Source organism: Sebastes umbrosus, chromosome 8 (assembly GCF_015220745.1).
Source record: "Sebastes umbrosus isolate fSebUmb1 chromosome 8, fSebUmb1.pri, whole genome shotgun sequence".
Taxonomy (NCBI): Eukaryota; Metazoa; Chordata; class Actinopteri; order Perciformes; family Sebastidae; genus Sebastes; species Sebastes umbrosus.
In genome coordinates this window covers 20192188-20213764 of record NC_051276.1, presented here as the reverse complement: position 1 = coordinate 20213764, position 21577 = coordinate 20192188, and the positions used below count along the sequence as shown (strand labels likewise).

Sequence of the window (21577 nt, the reverse complement as noted above, 5' to 3'; positions counted from 1 at the left end):
CTGAAGAGAAGGGTGTATTAGTGTGAATGTGTGCGTGCCTAGTTTTTGAGGAAGGGCTGAGCAGCTGGAGTACTGCTGTGCGTTATCGTTGGCAGCTGCACCCTGTGGGCACGGGTACTTTCCAAAGAGCTGATAATGTTTTGTTTCATATGTATTTGATCACTTTTGCTTTTACATGTCTATTATTTTGGTTGGTTGGTTTTGGGGTGTGGGTAGTTGTTTATGTTTAAGTGTGCGCTGCTTAGGCATACTTCCTGTGGTTGACAATTGGAAGCCCACCATTTCCAGAAATAAATTACCTTAGTTTAGTTTAAAAGCCACTTCCTATTTGTTTCCACATTTTATATTAAGCTGGTATTTTAGTGAAAAGGTTTGGGTCTCTGTATGACCTCAGAAAGGTTCCACAAAAATCTGAAGGGAAATTGTGTCATGCTATTCAGCTAAATTAAATGAGTGTTCATGTTCTTCTTCTGCTTTAATTGGATGACATGGAATGCAGCGGTTGACATTTGTAATCATACAAAATAATGACTTGCACTTTTTCCAGGTTTTGTCCAATTGTGCACCAGATTTAATCTTTAACCTCTTCCACTCCGGCGCCCCTCGGCCGACTTTACTGTCTATCAGAGGCTGTAGCAGGCTCAGGTTTTAGAGCTATCATGTCATGCTAGCATGTCGGGAAGGAAGCTAAATAATGCTCAGAATTTAGGCTAAATTTTGGCGAGGAAAAACTGGCATGGCAATTTTCAAAGGGGTCCCTTGACCTCTGACCTCAAGATACGTGAATGAAAATGGGTTCTATGGATACCCACAAGTCTTCCCTTTACAGACATGTCCACCTTATGATAATCACATGCAGTTTTGGCCAAAAACAATGCAATTTTTGCATGCAGTATGTGTCATTTTTGCCTATTCTAAAATGGTTTCTGCATAGAGGAGTCCCTGAACAGTCTTGGAATTGCACAAATTAGGTATAACTGGAAAGCTGAGACTCTTGTGGATTCAATGAGCCCAGTTGTATTCATGTGTGATGATGTTAGTCCCCATAGTAGCCACTTCATTGTAGTGAGATCATTTTTTGAAACTTGACCTCACTGTATAAAATGACCTGTGGTGACCTCTAGGATAATCACAGCCTCATTAAACTTTACAGCCACAAACAAGAGATCTAGAGCATTCAGAGGATGGATGGCTTTGCTAGGTAGACTGACAATAAGGGGGTTTCTGAGCAGTTTCCAGAGCAGAAGTGCTCACCATACAGTCGCCGAAAAATGCAATTCTCGTAGAAATTTCCAAATGTCAAACGTTTTTGACACTAAAACACAGCATGGATTTTTATATGGTGTTCCTCAAGGTCTTGGTGTCTTAATGTGGTATTTTGGAGGGATTATTGATCATATTTGATCAATTCTCGAGTGGTAAAAAGTGGTTAAATTCAGCACCAAATCTGTGTAACAAATGGTATCAACCCAAAAATTGCTGCAACAACTAATGAGACATAAGTGAGCATGGCAATGCCCATCATCTTCTATCATAATGTTCTTAGCCCTTATACACAAATTTATTTGAATAATTAATTAATTCTTTTTTTTATTTCTGATTTATGAGTAGAACAATTTGACACACAATGCTGAGCTGCATCTCAAATTCATCTTCAGGTTCCCAGCTTTCAGATGATGTACACCACTTCTATGTGACATCTACTGTTGACCTGCTATCTCCCCCTAAAGACCCCATGTGCCCCCCTTAAAAAAAGACAAAAATGTGTCTATGAAAAGGGGGGGAGTGAAAAAGGTTAGAATTGTCACCTTGTTGTAGCTAATAGCCAAGAATCTCCCTGTGTGTTCTGCCCAGGGAAGCCTCAGTATAACCATGTTGGAGAGATCATAGATGGGGTCGACATGCGTGCTGAAGTGGGTCTGCTCTCCAGAAACATTCTCATCTACGGAGAAATGGAAAACTTGTGCTACGGAAACGTGTGCCAGTTCTACAGCCACGACACCTATGGAGGCCACATCAAGGTGTGTCTTATGTGTATGTGTGTCTGCGTGTTTCAGCTTGACTTTACATTCCCTTTAAATGTCTCTGTGGCTGCAGTTATCTGCATGACAGTTTCCATACTTCCATACTACTTCTCTCCCTCCCATCCTCTCTGTTTTTCTCCTTTCCGCCTCTACATGTCAAACTTTTATTTTTATGTAAAAGACACACAGTCTATAAAACGGAACAAACACTGAAAACATAAAACAGCTTAGGGTCAAACACGACCATAACTGGAACATCATATCCTCCCTAACCTACATGGGTCTCTGTATAGACAATGAGTTCACTGTAATTTGTTTAATGATGGTCCGACTTCATTCACTTTGGTGGCAAATACACAATAACATTCCTTAAGCTCTATGTAACTGATCCCCCTTGTGCTAAACAAAATAAACACTTTTCTTTTTTCTTTCCATCAGTTTTTTTTTTTACCACATGTTACTGTCTCCAAGAAAAACACACTGACTAATATTACACAATGATTGACCCCCACCACCCAAACCAGCAGACCTCAACAACAGAGCCATCACACACATAGCACTCACCATTGCATATTCATTAGTCTGTTCTGTGAATATGTATGTACACTATATATGCATGAAAGAACTCATGCATATGCGTATCTTTGCATACATGTACATACAGCAGGTATTTATATCTTGAGGCATCGTGTGCAGCGTATATACTGTAGAAACAATGAGATTATCAAAGTCTGCTTGTGTGTGTGGAGGGGGGGGAGTTACAGTTAGCTGGAAGGATTGGCCAATACCTCCTTAACAGGAACCAGACTGTGTGGATTATGCCATGCCTGCAAAAAGACCTCCTAGGGAGAATCATACAGCATATTTGTATTTATTAATTCATGTTTAACTTTATTTGCTCTTCAATTCATTTGTGTTTTGCATGTGTGCTTTGTTTCTATAATTCACTTATTCATCGAGAGGAACATCGGTGGTTTTGGCGCAATTTGACTCACTGGAGCACAATGCCAACAGAGCTACAGTTCATATCCCAGTGGGATCATAGACAAACATAGAGAATTGTACCTAAACCTTTAATTGGACCAGAGTGGGTAGACAGTTGGCCTACTTTTGTGGCATAATATGAACCTTGTGTTGCCCTCCACAAGGCCAGTATGATTTGCTTTAGCTCATTGTTCTTGCTTTATCGATTTTAAAATCACTCTCTCCTTTGTGACTTACCCTCCACTCTGGCCCTTCTTTGTTTTCTCTCTCCCGCACCGGAAGATTCTCAGTAACTTCTCATCAGTGCATCTGTCCCACGTGGAGCTGAAGAACATGGGCCAGCAGGGCGAGCAAGGCCGCTACCCCCTCCACTTCCACATGTGCGGTGATGTGGACCAGAGGGGAGGCTACCGGGAACCCACCTATGTGGACGGACTCTCCATACACCACTCCTTCTCCCGCTGCCTCACCATCCACGCCACCAACGGTTTACTGGTTAGTAACGTGTGTGTGATGAGCAAGTCTATTATATATGTGAGGACGAACAAAAGACAGCTGTAGATGCATGAAATCATCTGTTTATTTGGAGGATGTGTACCATATGATGTTAGCTGTTGAATACTCATCAATTACAGCCTCCATTGCTGGATTACTTTAATGGCTTGTTTCCTCCTTTCTTTTTCTTCCTCTCCCTCTCCTTCTTGTCCTTAATCTCTCTTTAAACCCTCCTGTCCCATACCTTTCTCCATTACAGAGTGATCTGTCTAGTACTCTCTTTGGAAAGAGACATAATAGTTTACAATTAGTCCCTTTCTTTGGACAAATGCAAATGTTTTTATAATTTTGCTGGATAAATGAAATCACATTACATGTTCACACAAGTATCTCTGTCAACTGCAGAATCAAAGTGTGTGTGTGTGTGTGTGTGTGTGTTATGCTCCCTCTTGACGTCAAACAATGATGGGTTGGCTTGTGTCCTCGAGGCCATAGGATTTGAAAGCATTCTTCCTGTCTGCCTCGAGGAAATGGAATTTACAAAGTTTTGGATAACATTGTTTGCTGTTTTTCCTGTTTCCCATCTGCCACAATGGCCATGTGAATATTCTCTTGTTGTGTATCTTCTTCGACAACTGTCTTGATACCAATAATCTTTACATAGCTTCAGATGGGTTTAAGAAAAAAAAAAATTAGGACCATTTCAGGAATCTAAGTATTTATGGAGCCAGGCATATCTAGCAGTTGGAACATACTGTATTTTCCTGTGGGTTGTTGATGATTCCAAGATGCACATGTTGTCTTAGCTAAGGATGCACCGATAATGGATCAGATATCGGGCCGATACTGACTCAAATAGCTGGATCGGTTGTCAGTGACAATGGGGCCGATCTAATCAATTCAATTCTATGTTTATATACTATATACATCATATACTGGAATATACATTCCTGTTTAAGTTTTGACCAAATTGTTGCTACTTTAAAACGGTTCACACTTGAGTTGTAATTCCTGTTAATTTTGAAGATTTTTTACCAAGTTGCTGGTGTACGATTTATTATTTCAATAATAAATAACAATTGAGTAAATTTAAATCTATGTTATAGATTATATTATAGATAAATTTGTTATTTGTTAACACTTTGTTTTACAAAGTTTGGAAAACAATGTTCAAGTCAGGCCTGATGGTGCCTTACACATAAAAGAATGATCCCAGTTACTTCCACACAGTGAGGCATACAGCTTATTAATTAAACACTGGTATCAGATCAGTACTCTGTATCAGCTGATACCCAAAGCCCAGGTATCAGTATCGGGACTGAAAAAGTCTCTTTCTCGTCTTTAATATCTGGCGGTCTTCTTTCTTTGACCCAGGTGAAGAACACCATAGGCTATGACACCTTGGGTCACTGTTTCTTCCTCGAGGATGGGATCGAGGAGCGCAACACTTTCTTCCACAACCTCGGCCTGCTGACCCGACCCGGGACTCTGCTGCCCACTGACCGCAATGACACCCTCTGCACCAGCATCAAGGACAAAGTCTACAAGGGCTACACTCCCTCGCCCAGCACGGAGTGCAAGTAAGAGATTAGGATAGTGACATTGTGTGTTTTTGTTTGGAGATAGGAGTGCAGAGTGAACTCATAAAAGACAACTTGAGTTTCTATGAGTAATTACAGTGCATTGCTCAACAACCACTGCAAGTCAAGAACTTAGGATAATGACTTGTGCTTTCTTACTTTACAATACTGAACAGTTATATCATTGGTGTGTAACGAAGAATGGGTGTAATAATCAACTATTTACCAGTGTATGTACTGAATATATGTTCACACACCCATCAGAGTGAATTAGTAGTCTTGACAGTTTTTAACATTGGCCACAGATCCATAACTGTAAGTAAACACACAGGTTTAGAAAACAGAAACACAATGTGGACTGTGCAGACTTTCTGAACCATCATGTACACATGAAGGATCATTTATTACACTTAAGGAGAAAGAGGCTATTTCTTTTGCTGCTGCCATTCAGAGACCCTGGAGTTTTGTTAAGCATAAGACTGAAGATAATTGTAATGACAGATAATAGTGGGGACACTGCAAAGGCACTTGCCAAGCCCTGAGAGCTGCGAATAAGCCAACATCTTGACTGTAAAGCAGCTTGATATTTAGGGAGGGAAATATAGTAGATACTGAGCAGCTGCCTTATCTTTGAAAACACTGACCAGGAAATGATTTTTGTCACTTTTTAATCTCCCACACTGACCTTAAAGTCTTTGACTCTGAGTCAGTGTCTGTGAGGGAAACCTGGTGATAGTGCAGATATACTCTGAGAGAAGACGGAGTGTCCATGTCCATGTGAAAGAGATACTGTAGTTAGTATTAGTATGCGCGAGAGATATTGGCAGGGTGGTTTTATCCATGCAATAACAACCGTTACTCTCCACGGGATGTTTTTATGTTGAAGCAAGAACAAGAAAAGTGCCTCCGTGAGAGAAGCAACAAGGCCTGTTTCCAGGAGTGTGTGTGTGTGTGTGTGTGTGTGTGCGTGTGTTGGCAGAGCTGTCCCTGTCCAGGGTTTACGTTGGAGAGGTAGATTATTGAGGGGATTTTAAAAGATCACAGGACTCTTTGATCTCGGTCTTCTGCTTCTTAAGTCATAGTCTCGGTTATGCCAAGGTACTGCCTTTTTTAATATCTTTCCCTGCACTCATGTCTGTGTGTATTATGTCTTTGTCTGTGTGGTGGTGGGGGTGTTTTTTCCAGGGCAGTTTCAACGTTCTGGATCGCCAACCCCAACAACAATCTCATCAGCAATGCAGCCGCTGGTTCTCAGGTAATAACATCAGGGTTACGTAAGAAAACAGCTTCAGCTTTTTAGAGGTGATTAATAAAAGAAAAATGAATTATCAACAAGGAGAGCCCCTTCTTCCTTTATGGTATGTAGTATATTGTGTGACGCTGCCATGGCTTTGGTGTTCCTGAACTTTACATAATGAAAATTGAAGATGCTCATAACAAATTGATCCGTCAATAAAATGGGATTTAACAGGCTTTAGTGTCTGATCGAGGGGTGCAATAACATAGTGAGACCTCGTAGAAGTAGAAGACTCATCCCGTCTCTTTTTCATTTTGGCACAAAGAGCGTAGAGGTCCACTGGAGAGGGCTGTGTACTAAATATTGGTAGGGGGTATGCTTGTGATACATAGGTTGACTTTCTATATCTATTTAAACATAAACTCGAATGAACTATTGCGCTCATATGAGGTTTATTCTTTCGGTGTGGCTTGACCCACATGTAGTATGACATCGTACCCGGTTCTGCATATTGGTTTTGTATGTTACTTCAACGTTCCACCTAGGGATGATGTGCGTATGAGCCCATGATAATGAAATTCCTACTGTTGCCCAACTGTACCACGAACAGGATTTATCACCTCATCTCTCTTCTCTTCCTTCCTGTTCCAGGATGCTGGCATATGGTTTGTGTTCCACAGCTCTTCCACCGGAGTCTCTCATGGGCTGGTACCAGAGACCAAGGCAGAGCTCACTCCCCTGGGGATTTTCTACAACAACCGCGTACACTCCAATTTTAAGGTATCATCGCTATAGCTTATCTTTGAGCTTTTTTTTTTATTATTATTATTGGTGTAGTCACTGTGTGCTTTCTCTCCCACGTACAGACCAGAATACCAGGTTGTGCCAAACCTCTCAGTGTTGTTGTCTGCTTCTGTGTTTTATAGAGACAAGATAAATACAGTATTTATAACTTGTTAAAAAGCATTGCACATAATTCTCTGCTTATTCATTTGGCAAAAAGAGACATGGACACACACACTTACACACACACACACACACACACACACGAGTAGGCTCCACAATAGCGCTCTGTTGTGTAATGACAGAAGTCGGGCAGGTGAACTGTAAGTTCTTTGTTCAGTCTGACCACAGCAGCCTCTCTTATAGAGGAAGGAGCCCAGAGGTTTAAGAGTATACCTCGCTTATACCACAGGGGCCAACTCAGAGCATAGGTTTCCATATACATAAGACTCACAGACATATATAACATTTTTTCCTATAATTTATTTTACAATTCGTTTTCTAAACATACAAAACTAATCCATATGTCATGGACTATGTAAATATACATTACGTTTTCATACACATTATAAATTATTCGCAGGAATTCTGTTTACCACGTCTCGTACTTTCCGCAGTACCGTGTACAGCATTGACTCTATAACTCTGTTGGCTCAGGATTTAAATTTAGTACATTTATTTTTGCCTCAGGTCCCACACTGTAAAATATGCTAGTAGTCTTGTTTATGTCAGTCCAACAGAAATAGATATACAGTATGACCCATCTTGAATATTTGTCTTTTTAATCATATTTTCATTTTCCTAGGCTGGGCTGTTCATTGATAAAGGAGTGAAGACCACCAAAGCTAGCGCTGCTGACCCCCGGGAATACCTGTGTCTAGATAACAATGCCAGGTGTGCAATAGCATTTTACATTTTGAGGAAGTATACAGTCTGTCACTTATAATGTGTGAAGAGATATTAATTAATCTCAAGAGTTTTTTTTATTATTGTGGACATCTCAAGTAGTTAGTTGTCACTGTATGTAAATAATTAGTGACTTACAACTGACTTGTATACTATACTGTACTCTATAACTCTACACGTTTTTGCACAAAGTGTCTAACTGTGCACTATCAGGGGGTCTATAGTGGGCGATCACATGCACCATGGTGTAAAGTTACACTATGTAAATGTTATGTTATTTGTGGTTTACTAATGTGTTTGTTTAATGCCACTGTCAATAACTGTTTGTGAATGAAGTTATTTATATTCCCCTGCTGGATATCTTCTAGGTTATGGCCATGGACTGGGATAGATAGATGGCTTTACACTCTGTTACTGCATTTTAGTGGAAGGTCTGTCAGGTTTGTGTTGACAGAGAAAACAAGGCTTCACAGATAGAGTTTCCACTCTCCCTACCCAAATACAGCCCTCAACTAGACGGAAAAAATCTTGCGTGTCCACTGAGACTGCTGGCCACGCTCTGTGCGTGTGTGTGGGAGCGTATGCATGTGTGCAGAGGAATGTGGGGGAGGATTTTAAATCTTAAAATGTGTACTATAACTATTTCATGTGAGAGAAAGAGGGATTGGATATTGATAGTTCCCAAAGACTTCTGATTTATGTGACCCTCTGACCTTTTTTTCTCTCGCCACATTCAGGTTAATTTTTCCCCTTGACCAACATTACAAATTCCATAACATTTGTGGATATTCATGGTATCCAGAGCATAAATACTGATGTTGAAGGAGAGCTCTGATCTGAATTGAGTGCCATTATTGGGCTGAAAAAAGAGGATGTCCAGTTTTGGAGCTACACATCTCCTTTTCAGTTTGTACATAAGCTATTTCCTAATTTAATGGGAAGATGAATATACACTTTTCCAGGCACAGTCATGCTCCCAAAGGGGGATAAAACCCTTTTGTATTTAATGACACCATGTCCTCCTCTGCAATACCACCCATAATGTGCATTGTGGGAGGCAATGAGCATTGAAGCCTGCAGTCTCTAGAGCAACAGTGGGGCTTTAGACTTTTAGTGTAGTTATAAATCATGTCTGCACAGATTTATAGTATGATGACGTTATGATTATCAGGTCCATTAGTCACTCAGAACCCCTCCAAAACTTAAATTGGTTAAATTTATCTTGCGTGTGTGTGTGTGTCTTGTCTTGTGCATTGGCCTTCACGAGGACCACATGTGCAGAAACCGTAGGGGGAAAAATGAGGTTTGACATTGTGGTAAGGGTGAAAGCTTGAGAGGTAATGAATGTAGTCAATGCCACAAGGATAATAATAGAAACGCGCATGTGTTTACATATGTGTTTGTCAGATTCCGACCACACCAAAATGCTGACCCTAGCCGTCCACGGGTGGCGGCAGTCATTGACACTCTGATCTCCTTCAAGAACAACGACTTAGGAGCATGGATACGGGGAGGTGACATCGTCATTCAGGACTCTGGGTGAGACGACTCATAGGCTTAGATGTGATTCATGTAATGTCTGGGAAGCTTCTGATAAAAATTTTAAAATGATGTCATCGCAAAAACCTAAACTGCCTTGATGAAAATGAATTCTGGCAATACGATGTACTCCCACTGCAAATTTCTCTGATGACAGTCATCCACTGTTTGTAATGAATTAGGTTTTTTTCCACACACTTACCATTTGACCCAACTTTATGTTCAACGTTGGCTTGATTCCCATAGATTTTAAAATGGTAACTATTGATTGACACTTCAGTTTTTAGTTAAGTACATGCCATAATTTTGAGCACGCTCATCCAACAGTATAGGAAACAAATTGTAAGAAAAGACCCGGGTTAGAAGTACCTACAGTTAGGTCACCAATAAAAAAACAAACAAACTACCCAGTTTATGCACTCCTATCAATGATGTCCATAACTGGTCTATAATTTGGAATTTATTCTTTTAATACCTGATGACTCCACTCTGTCTGATAGACACTTTTATCACGTCTTGTATTTTTTAATTAATTTCCTGAATACTGTATCAGCAGCAAAATAACAATGACTTCTCTCACTGCTTTTTTTTTTTTTTATCTGGACAGGCTCATGGTATTTCAATAACAGAATTTTGTAAGAATAACAACTATTTATTTTATCTTTCTCTGAACAGATTTGCAGACAATGGAGTGGGATTGTCCTTTGCCAGGTGTGTACTTCTAAATCACTCTGCTCCTAGCATTTTTCATTCAGCCATATTTGCCCTTTTCATTTCCCGGCCAGAAGAACTTGCCAAAAACCATGTGTGATTGATAGATACTGGGCAAAGAGCAGGCACTTTAACTTTCCTGTGTCACAACATCTCTTTCCTGATTAATATAGTGACACACACTTTTTTCTCCACTTCTTTTATCCCTAAAACAAAAAAGTATTAACTTTTATTTGTCTAGTATTATAGGCCTTTTGTTAAGTTGTCAAATGTTTACATATGTTTATTAGGGGTGTGACGATGCATCGATATGGATCGATGTATTGATTCAATGATCAACGATTCAATATCATCGATGCAGAGTGAAAACATCGATTATATATCGTCATCTTTAAGTTACACCTTTTATTTTGAAATTCCCATGGCACGTTTGTGTCACCATATCCGTCCAAGCGCACCTTTGTTTTTCATTTAAATGTCTGGATGAGTAATACAAATAGATCACAGGCCCCTGAATTGAATCAAATCAAAATTGTGTCGTGGCAGACTTTGTGATATCAATATAATATTATATTGTGATGAAACTTGTTATTTACACCCCTAATGTGTATGGTGTTTTTATTTTATTTCTATATGCCCTTATCTCCTTCTTGTCTTCCAGTGATGGCAGCTACCCGAAGGACGAAGGCTCCAGCCAGGAGGTGACGCAGTCTCTGTTTGTGGGTGAAAGTCGAAACAGAGGGACCAATGGAGGACAGAATAAATACTGGGGCTTAGGAGGGGCTGATGCAAAGATGAGGACACTGCCTAGAAACAGGTGAGGGGGAGCAAACAGAGGGAGGGATGAGTTGATGAAAAGAGGGAATATATATGTGAGGAATTGAGGAAAAATCCAAATCAGACTGAGTTTTCTCAGGAATTGCAGGGGATGGTGTTGGAGGAGTTGGCGTAGAAAAATATGCTGGGAAAAACAAACACGGAGGAGAGAGCCAGCAAGGCAATCAGGTTGTTGGACAGATGGACAGCTGAGGCTGCTACAGCTGCTTTAAGCCGTAGGTGGACTTGTGAAAGGAAGTCTGTTTTGACTTCCCTCTAGTGATATTTTAGGCTGTTTATGAAAAACTGTGGTGGCTACACTTGGTGGTTTCGTAGAAAGGGATTACTCATTGTAGCATTTGATTGCTTAAGAGTAAGGAGAGGCTTTTTTCAGGCTTTTTTTTGACACAGAGCTCCCATTAATTTCAGCTAGATGTCACTGTTCCCTTCCTTTGTTTCTATTGTTCCTATCATTTTGAGTTTTTGATCATCTTTGGAAGGGAACATATGACGATCTCACTAATAGTGCTCCTATTGACAGGTAAACCAGACCAATGTTTGACAAGACCAAAATTATGTTGCTCTACTTGTGCCTCACTAACAATACTTTAGATAGGGCTTCCATTATGAGGAAGTTTAATGGAGACTTTCCATGTTGTAATCTGCCAGGTCGGACTAAGTGGACAGTCCTAATGAGAGTAGAGTTTTGAGCTTTATTTCCCCTCACGATCTCTCTTCTTTGGGTTTATCTCTCTCATTACAGAGATGCTTATACAAGAGGAGAGCAACATAAACAAGAGACTGGCAATTAGCTGCCTTTTTTAGTCTCAAGAACTAGGTTTTATGTCAGTTTGTGACCACTGTCACCACTGTGTACAACTTTACAGTCATTTTACAGGCTTGCTAACCGCACTGTGACATCTGGCTCTGGCAGTTTGTCTGTCGTCATTGTGGTTACTGCTAGAGCCGCTGACACACTAATTTTTCTTGCCAGAGAGAAGATAGTTCCACTAAAATGGATGAATAATTTGATCCTTTAATTTAAGTTCCGTGAGGTTTCATAAACAGCAATTACGCAAGATTTAGATCCTTGTCTAAGGGGAAGGAAAAATACAAAAAACAGAGTGATGTAGGAAAACATTGGTAAATTCTTCTCCAAGAGCATCATTCTTATTAACTTAACCAACCTAACTTTTTACATATATACAATTATTGTTATTTGTGACACATTAGGTGCACTTGAAAAGGTATAATTTTAGACTATGATTCTCTTTACTAAGTGTGTGTGGTCAGTTTTTCTTATGGTTTCTTTTTTATAAACATATGATAAAATAATATTTACCACTGTTCTACATTATTGATTTTTTCGTAATGATTTTTTTGAAGTAACATCAGGTGCACAGAAACATACAAATAAAGCACAAATGTAAATGATGCCCCCTCGTACTCATCTCTCACCCATTGCCAATGCAAAAAGCTTTAAAGAACAAAAAGCAAAATTGAATTAAAGACAAGAAGAAAAAAAGATAAGATGAAAAAAAAAATATAAATAAAACAAATAATAATAAATAAAGTACACATTGACAGTAATAAGGATAGTATAGGATAAATCTCAAACTACAGATAAAATACGCTTAATAAGCATGTTCCGTCGTCTCATAAGTACCAAGCTCAGTGACATCAAGTACAAAGCACCATTTACAAATAGACAAATTAATACATACATTTTAGCTGATGCAGAGAAATACATCTCATATGCCATGAGTCTATTAGTCTGCACAAATACATTATGTCCAATTAAAATCAAAACATATACCACAAAAAGTGGAATTAATCATAGGGAAGCACTGTCTACATTACTAATGCTATTTTTGGGGGGAACCCTTGGAACAAGTTAAATTGACTCAAGGCCCATATGACCAAGACTTATGGAGCATGTCATGTCAGAGGCGATTGATGTCCTGCTCCCTTGTGAGCTCATGGCCTGGCTGAAATGTGCTGGAGTTTTTATCAACGTCTCCCTCTGAAACTAGTCCATGACTAAAACCTGTGGTCATTCATTTGAATAATGGTCCCTTTACGCTGTTTACTTCCATCTGTGTTCTCTCTCCCATTTATTTATTGCTGTCATTTGTCTTGTTCCCTCTCCACTGTAGGACGTTCCCAATCCGAGGTTTCCAGATCTATGATGGTCCTGTGCGGCTTACTCAGAGTACATTTCGGGGATTCATCCCCACACCAGAGCGTTATACCAGCGCAGTGGGTTTCACCCTGAAGAACACCTGGCAGCTCACCCCACGAAACAATCTGTCACAGCTCAACTTCCACTCCACTGTGAGTACAAATCTATTTCTGGCAGTGACATATGAACCTGCTAACACTGAGACTGAGGGTCATCACCTAGCTGTCCATTGGAAGCATTCCAACCCTACGCTTGGATCCCTTGGATGTATAAAGAGAACTGGATACAGTGTTGGATGCGGGGCCTTGATCAGTCCTAAGAGAGTTGTTCAGTGGCGCGTGATCTTCCGCATTCATTGGGCCCATAGAGTAGAGTTTCCTTTAACCCTGCCTCCCAGCCCTCGGTCCAGCCCTCAGTTTAGGTCTTATTCACATGAACGGAGGAAGGATTTAAATAAGGGTTATTAGTGTTCATACTGGGAAGTTGATTTACCAAAAAAAAAAAGTTCCGCTGATGTATTTTTGGGCCCAATGGCATCATGTGATGGACAGGAAATGTGTCAGCTGCGTGTCAGCTACGTCTCTTCTAGAGATTCGAGGTCTCACCTATTTTCTCTGCGTGGGGTGTGCAGCTCACAGCAAAAATAGACTGTAAAAATGATCTTTTGACCGTATAATGACATACCAGCAACATTACTACAGTTTCAAAGTCTGTATGTGTAGAATATATCACAGACATGAAAAAAAGTTAATATGTATTTTCTTCCTGTTTCCGTTTCAAAATTATAGCCCTCTGGCGTTTCTGCTGTGGACAGAATTCCTTCATTTGTTAACACAAGGCTTTTATTCTGAAATATTTGAAGGACAGTGTTGGGGAAAATGCAGTGACTTGCACAGCTCCATAAATGAATATTGAACCGGTTTTTAATTGTAGATTATTACAATTATTTACAAATGAGCACATGCTTGTTAACCTTTTTCTGTCTAAAAGATATAAATGACATTCATAGTAAAATAAAATGTCCATTATGAAAGGCAAACTCTATATAGAAAGAAAGAGCTGGCAGTAGCAGCCCAGCAGCAGAAATGCTGCCGGTGTGGACACCACACTCGTGAGAGACGAAGCAGTTCAGCGAGGTAGCGGTCACGCACTGTTCATGGGTCCAGTGTGTCCTCCAGCTGTTTTCAAACTTTGCATTTTGGTCAGCTCTTTTTCATTCTCTCTTCCTTCCTCTTTATCTATGCTTCTTACTTCGTTGTGTGTTTCTTTGGTCTGCAGGTTCATTGTTGTTGGGATACAGCAGTTGTGAATTGACAGATTTTTTTGTATTTATATTACTTTTTACCATTTCTTCTTCGCTTTATGTGTCCATACTCTTGGTGCACTTGGTCTGACTGTTTCCTCTTTGGTAGTTTTCTCCTAGTTGTTCTTCACCCCTGTAACCGTCCTCTCATATTGATTAGATCACAACTCCGATCGGTAATGGAGTTGGCAGTTATAGGACAGAAGAAGGGGTCCCCTTTCAAAGTCAGGCCTGTGGAGAGACCATTGTAAATCACTAATGCCATCTTGTGGTGGTATAGAAAAGTGCACTGCCTTTACTTAAATATGACTAATTAAAAAAAAATATATGTATATTTTTTGTGTATCTTCCACCATGTGATGTATCATCACATCTGGTGTCTTAAACCATAATGCCATTGTTAAATTCATCCTAAACATACAGTAAACATTTCCAGTTCCAGTAAACAGCAGCTGCAGTGGAGAGAGCACCCCTTAAAAAACATTTACCAGAGGTGGCACTTAAGCAAAGCAATAAACTCTGAATTGATACATAGGGTTAAAATGAACATGGTGGTATTTACAATACTCTTTGCAAATAACATCCTCAGGTGGGTCTGCGGACTTTCTTTGGTCGCCCGGGGCAGTGGTTTGAAGAAAACGACCTGGATGGCGACAAAAACTCCATCTTCCACGATGTGGACGGGTCAGTCACAGGTTACACAGACACCTACGTCGGCAGAGCAGACAATTACCTGATCCGACATCCTGGCTGTGTGAATATGTCCCAGTGGAGTGGAGTGATCTGCAGCGGCCGCTACTCTCAGGTACAGCATGTCAAGGTCTACACCTCAATCTTTGTCGTTCTGTCCTTCTAATGTAAAATGTGCATTCTTCCTGACCCTTGCATTCCACCACATCCTCTTCTCCTTCAGGTGTACATCCAGACCCAGGCAGCTCCCGGCCTCAGTTTATCCATCAGCAGAGATGAATACCCTGATTCTCCTCTGGTGCTGAAGGGGATTAACAGCCAGGGGGCGCCGTCTCAGCAGTACCAGCCCATCCTGATGATGAGCAAGAGCTACACTCTGCACTGGAGTGGACCTGCGCCCAGAGAGGTGGTCCTCTCTCTCATCAACTTTGACAAGTGAGCAACACGAGTCAGCAGCGTGTATGTGTGTGACCACGCCTGATGCAAGTCATGGGATTTCTGTAATATCTCGCGGTGTTGATAGGAAAATGAGGATATATTTTTCTCTCTGAGAAAGCCATGGAACGACAAAACCATCGCTGCATTAAGTTGTGTTTTTCAGCAGTTTTTGTGTATTGTGTTGATCACATTAGAACTATTCTGAGCTGAAAATTTAACAAACCAGTGTCATAACATTTTTTACTAGTTGTAAATGGTCTTGAGGGAAGCCCTTTGTGATCTCTCTCTCTCTTTCTCTTTCTCCCACTCAGAGATGACTGGGTGCTGGTGGGACTCTGTTACCCATCAGACGCCACATTTCAGATTATGTCCGACATCAATGATAGACAGAGCAACACCTTTGATGACATGGCAGACTACGGCACTGTGTCATCTCTTGCAGAGCTGGAGAAGAGGCCGATGGAGAGGAAATACTTCTTTGACCGAACTGTTGGGTGAGAACAAGCTAAATACAATCCTCTCTATTACAGTATGCTGAAAAAGAAGGAGTGTGTTAAGCTTTGAGAGTTTGACTTGTTTTTTAATCTTGACTTGCATTGACCTGCAAAGGTCAACCTTCTCACACTTGACGGCTGAGCAGATCTTTCATCCCTTTTCGTCTCTTTGAGACTCCCTAATTTTCTTTTTGTTGAAGTTTATTAAATCTGTCTATCTCTCCTGTTCTCCTCCCATCACACCTAGCTTGTTGTGGCTCTACCTTCGGGCCCGGCACGACCGTGACGGTCATAGCTACTGTTCAGCAAAAGGCTGCGAAAGAGTGAAAGTCATGGCCACCACGTCCTCCAAACAGATCTGTAACTGCACAGCCAAGGCCTACCCCAAGTACTCCAAGACACCCTCAGCAGCGGTGCCTATGCCGGCCCTCAATACACAACCCTGCAAAGGCTGTGGTGCTAAACAGGTATGTGTTGCTACTAGGGCTGTCAAAGTTAACGAATAATAACGCATTAATGCAAAGTAGTTTTAATGCCACTAATTTCTTTAATGCATTAACACAACTAGCTAGTGGATGTACAGGCATCATATGAAACTAGAAAAGCTAAGGAATCCATCGGTACCAACCATGTCATACTAGCTTGTCAGGAAGGAGGCTAAACAACAGTCCAAACTTACACTACATTTTGGCAAGGAAAAAAACGGGTATGACCATTTTCAAAGGGGTCCCTTGACATCTGACCTCAAGATATGTGAATGAAAATGGGTTCTATGGGTACCCACAAGTCTCCCCTTTACAGACATGCCCACTTTATGATAATAGCATGCAGTTTGGGGCAAGTCATCGTCAAGTCAGCACACTGACACACTGACAGCTGTTGTTGCCTGTTGGGTTTGAGGTTGCCATGTTATGATTTGAGCATATTTCTTTTATGCTAGTATGCAGTACCTGTGAGGGTTTCTGGACAATATTTGTCATTGTTTTGTGTTGTTAATGGATTTCCAATAATACATATATACATACATTTGCATACAGCAAGCATATTTGCCCACTCCCATTTTGATAAGAGTATTAAATACTTGACAAATCTCCCTTTAAAATACATTTTGAACAGAAGAAAAATGTGTGATTAATTTTCGATTAATCGTGATTAATCATGGACAATCATGCGATTTAGTCGCGATTAAATATTTGAATCGATTGACAGCCTTAGTTGCTGCAATTAAGATGACATCCGTTCGTCCGCTTAAAACACAAGCCACCACTGCTGACCAATTTGTCTCTGTCTCAGCTTGTCTTCTCCAGTGAGCCATGGACCTCCTACCTCCAGACACAAGTCAAGTCTCTCAGCAACAAAGAGCAGCAGAGAGGAGATAACAGCTCCTTTATCACTGTGAGCATGCCAGGCCTTGAGAACAAAAACAAATCCAAACACATTACCTATCTGTATGACTATAATCAGGGTTTATGTAACCGATGTTTTTTTCCCTGTCGCCTGCCAGGTGAATGAGGTGGTCATGCCCTTTTCTCGGCCTGGGTATTTCCTGGTCTCAGTGGATGCCTGCTCTGGGAAGGTCACCAAGAAAACCTCATTTGCCAAGATGGACGCAAAGATGGAACAGTACCTAAAAACTGGAATGCCAACGAGGTGAGCCAGGGAACATATACAGTGGTATCAACATCTGAGACAAACTCTCCTGTTCAGTTTGAATATACAGCAGCTTAGTATAGCAGAATAATGCACATTCTTGCTTAGTTTACAGACATGTTTGTTCCTTCAACAGGTCTATAGTGCTCATGGCAACACGAGGTCAACCAGAAGGCCTGGTTGGTGTAGCACCATATCTGGTCTCCTTTGGCATGGCCAAAGCTGCTGAGCTGCACAGTAAAGGTTAGTAACACGCTTAAAAATGGTTTCCCTTTATTTGTCTGTCTAGTTACTGTACTTTGGAGCAAATCACTTTTTCTCATACACTCTTATTACTACCTCTCACCGCAGAGAGTCTGGCACTCTGGGGGTACCAGGGTGGTTCTTCACCCCCTCCGTGGGTCTCGCTACAAACCGGGCAGGGGGATGAGTTCCTGGGGCTGCAGGAGCGGTATTTGCCTCTGGGTTTGGAGGCATACGGCTGTACGCCACCTGCTGCTCAAACGCGCAAAGACCTGGAGCTACTCAAAATAGCCACGGGACTACAATGACCAATGTGAATTATACAACTTAACTACCCAGAACACTGTTGCACACAGATACACAAACAGACACAACCAGCTGATGAATGTGAACTGCTGAACCTTTAATTTATTAACAATGGTAAAGATGTTTACCGTTTCCAAGTGGCGAGAAGGTATTTTATTATGAGCGGGGTGAGTATTTTTTTGTGAATTATGTATGCGCGCGTTTAAGTATGCCTTGGGGCCGTTGAGTCGATGCACTTTTCCTTTTATAGACACAACTTGCCTTATCAGCCAAAGTGATCACATGGAGCTTTTCAATAACTCAGTTGTTTATCTTGGAACAGAAAAAAAACAAACCCAAAGCAACCTTTTAACATTTACCTACCGATCTTATTATTTATTATGTAGTAAATGAAAACTCAATGAATTGGATTGAGTCTGAGAACGGAACACAATGCATTAGATACACACAGGCCAGGAGGAAATTATGAAAACAAATTGCCTGAAATGAGACCATGTTCGATTGGAACAGAAAATTAAACAAGATGGATTAGACGAGCTCAGGTCAAAGGGAAATAATGGAAATGAATGCCATTGCATTAGAAAATTAAACAGCAATATTAAGCCAAAAATTAACATGTAGTGTAAAACAGAACCAGCGGGTTAGGTGTGTTAGTATTTGATGCAAAACACCTCTATTCTTTATAACAAGCCATATTCATATTTAAATGGTAGACATATGGTAGTTAAAATGAATCTGTCTATCTTGTTTTTATAACATACAAAAATGGCATTAAATAGATAAGTTACTACTATGTAGGCCATTCCTCTCTTTCCACCAGTCCTCACATCTTTTAGCTTTTTAGTTGATGTCTGTTACAACTGAATCTTTAACTGGAAAACCTCCTCTGATCATCGTGCAGCTGTACAACTAGACTTTAAGCACCTTTTTATATGGATTCCTACACGGACTTACTGGAGCTTTTATCTCATATTATTATTTATCTCTTCACAGTGATGGTGTCTCAAGTGCTGGCCACATGTGCAGCACAAATATACATATATAATACTTTTCTTTTTTTGGTTGTTTTCTCAAACAGAATTGAATGTTTTGACTTTCATCTGCCTCAGTCATGATCTTTTATGTGCATTATTACCAAAACTATGTTTATATAGAATACAGGGGTGCCTTTTTGGAGTTGGTACCCTGACTGTACAGTAGTGAGCAGTAAAAATGCATACAGATCATATACCAGCTGTAAGGTATACGGCTTTATGTTGAGACTAACAATATGTAATCTTTTAAAAGGGTGTTTGGATGTGAGCAGGGCTCCCCCACTGAGCAATGATAAGTACCTATCTGTGATTGTGTATGTGTGCGACTGTGTGTGTGTGACTGTGTGAGTATATGACCGAGATAGAGACATCCTCTGGAGGACAATGACCTTGTTGCCTTTTAACCACTCTACTGTTAAAAAGAGCAAAAGAACGAGAGAGAGAAAAACGTTTCCAGCCCTTGCCTTTTGTTCAACTGATGCTTTAAAGATGTACAACCATAGAGTTGTTAATGTTTTAATTAGAAGTGAGTGTTGTATATATGGGGTTTAATATTATAACTCAAACTGTATATGTAATGGGAATGTCAAAAAGGTTGTCAATAGTGTGTGTATTTACTGTATTTACGTTTGTCATTTGAACAAATTTAAGCCGATTCTTTCAACGTGGAAACTCAGCATTTGATATGAAATTGCCAATTAAATAAACATGTATGCTTTGTGATAAAATCTGATTTTAATCTTTTGATTACAGCAGTAGCGAGAAGAGAGCGGCCTCTCCTGAGTTATAGGTCTGACAAATGCAAATTAGTCTTTATATTCAATGCTTCGTTGCATCAGTTATACAACTTCACCACCTGGGGGCAGCCAAGTGTGCTTGAGGAATTCTTCTACTCTGAAATTTATCTTAGCACAAATCCACATTTTCATATCTGAGATGCTGAAATTAAGTCAGTACAATACATTGTATCCAAGTGACAGTGTATTAAAAAAAAGTGTAAGACTTGTAAATGTATGTAACTTCTGTAATAATATTAAAATTGTCATTTTTTTCCAGCGAGGATAGCTTTTAGTACAATAATCGCCATCAAACTGTAGCCTGAAAATAACCATCATTGTTTATTTCACCACACCAGCTGCCAACACGGAGGGAAGTGGAAAGAGGGAGTTTTAATGAGCCTTTGGAGATCAAAATAAACATCTTCTATTAAACATGTAAAAGTATTAGATGTGCAGTAATCACATATGGCACACTGGAGTGCAGCAGTTGCTTTTACTGCTATATATTATGGATGAGTTACGGTAAGTAATGTATGAATTTATCATCCATAGAGGCAACTTGTTCTAAAGTCAGCAGTCAATTAACATATTCAAGGTAAATGGGTGGATAAAAGTTTATAGATTCTGTGACCTGCCTCATCAAACCAGACAAACACGTGACGTACTACTGCTGCCGATAGCCTAGTGAGACTGATCGTTTCTGTGTGTGCCAGTGTGTGAAGATCCTTGACAAGAAAAGGGTATAAAAACTCACTGTCTAAAGAAATATGGCGCAGTACTAACAGCCCACAGCCCACCATATGGCTCAGATAGTGAATTTAGTTCTCCATAAAATGGTCTCTGACCACCATGAAGACTGAGTGCTCCCACACACTTCACACCATTCTGGAAATGAGAGAGGACAGATTGGTGTGACACAGTTTGCAGGCAAAATGATGCACATGAGGACAGCAGCTCCCTCTGACACCCAGGCATCTGCCATAAGGAGAAAAAACACACACAAACACACACTGCATCTTCCTCATTGTTTTGTTATTGAATATTTCCATCAGATCTGCCACAGCATATTTCAAAAGCTTTTTATTGGGTGATATTTGTGCCTTTTTTATTTTTTTTATCCATTGATGGTTAGGCTATGTTTCTATATTGCATGGGTGGACTGAGCGTTCTTTACAGCTGAGTTTTAATTATGTAATACTCAGGCGTTTGAACTGTGCAAATACAATTAGAGAAATGCCAAAGCTAAAAATATGACACTGTAGACTCGTGTCGTGTGTGTGCTGGAGTGTGGGCGGTAGCCTTAAGCGATGTACTGTATGTTGTTTTCATGAGAAGGTTATAACACACTCTACAATGTGACACTTCAGTAGTATGTGTTTTTTC

At 40.3% G+C, this 21577-nt stretch overlaps 1 protein-coding gene across 2 annotated transcripts in view; it reads left to right on the top strand.

The window, feature by feature from the left end:
• The window catches only part of cemip2 (cell migration inducing hyaluronidase 2), a 33136-nt gene extending 12993 nt beyond the window's left edge, over window positions 1-20143 (top strand). The window contains exons 8-25 of one of the 2 annotated variants that reach the window (XM_037778117.1): window positions 1855-2021; window positions 3291-3503; window positions 4878-5083; window positions 6269-6338; window positions 6972-7100; window positions 7909-7997; window positions 9417-9548; window positions 10224-10259; window positions 10921-11076; window positions 13232-13409; window positions 15150-15365; window positions 15474-15685; window positions 16000-16182; window positions 16430-16649; window positions 17476-17577; window positions 17687-17832; window positions 17969-18075; window positions 18184-20143. In XM_037778117.1, coding sequence (XP_037634045.1) covers window positions 1855-2021; window positions 3291-3503; window positions 4878-5083; window positions 6269-6338; window positions 6972-7100; window positions 7909-7997; window positions 9417-9548; window positions 10224-10259; window positions 10921-11076; window positions 13232-13409; window positions 15150-15365; window positions 15474-15685; window positions 16000-16182; window positions 16430-16649; window positions 17476-17577; window positions 17687-17832; window positions 17969-18075; window positions 18184-18383 — 2762 coding nt within the window. In that variant the 3' untranslated portion in view covers window positions 18384-20143. Of the gene's footprint in view, window positions 1-1854; window positions 2022-3290; window positions 3504-4877; window positions 5084-6268; window positions 6339-6971; window positions 7101-7908; window positions 7998-9416; window positions 9549-10223; window positions 10260-10920; window positions 11077-13231; window positions 13410-15149; window positions 15366-15473; window positions 15686-15999; window positions 16183-16429; window positions 16650-17475; window positions 17578-17686; window positions 17833-17968; window positions 18081-18183 lie in introns of those variants that run through there. The other variant, XM_037778118.1, reaches the window with a different exon arrangement.
• The last annotated feature ends 1434 nt before the right edge of the window (window positions 20144-21577 follow it).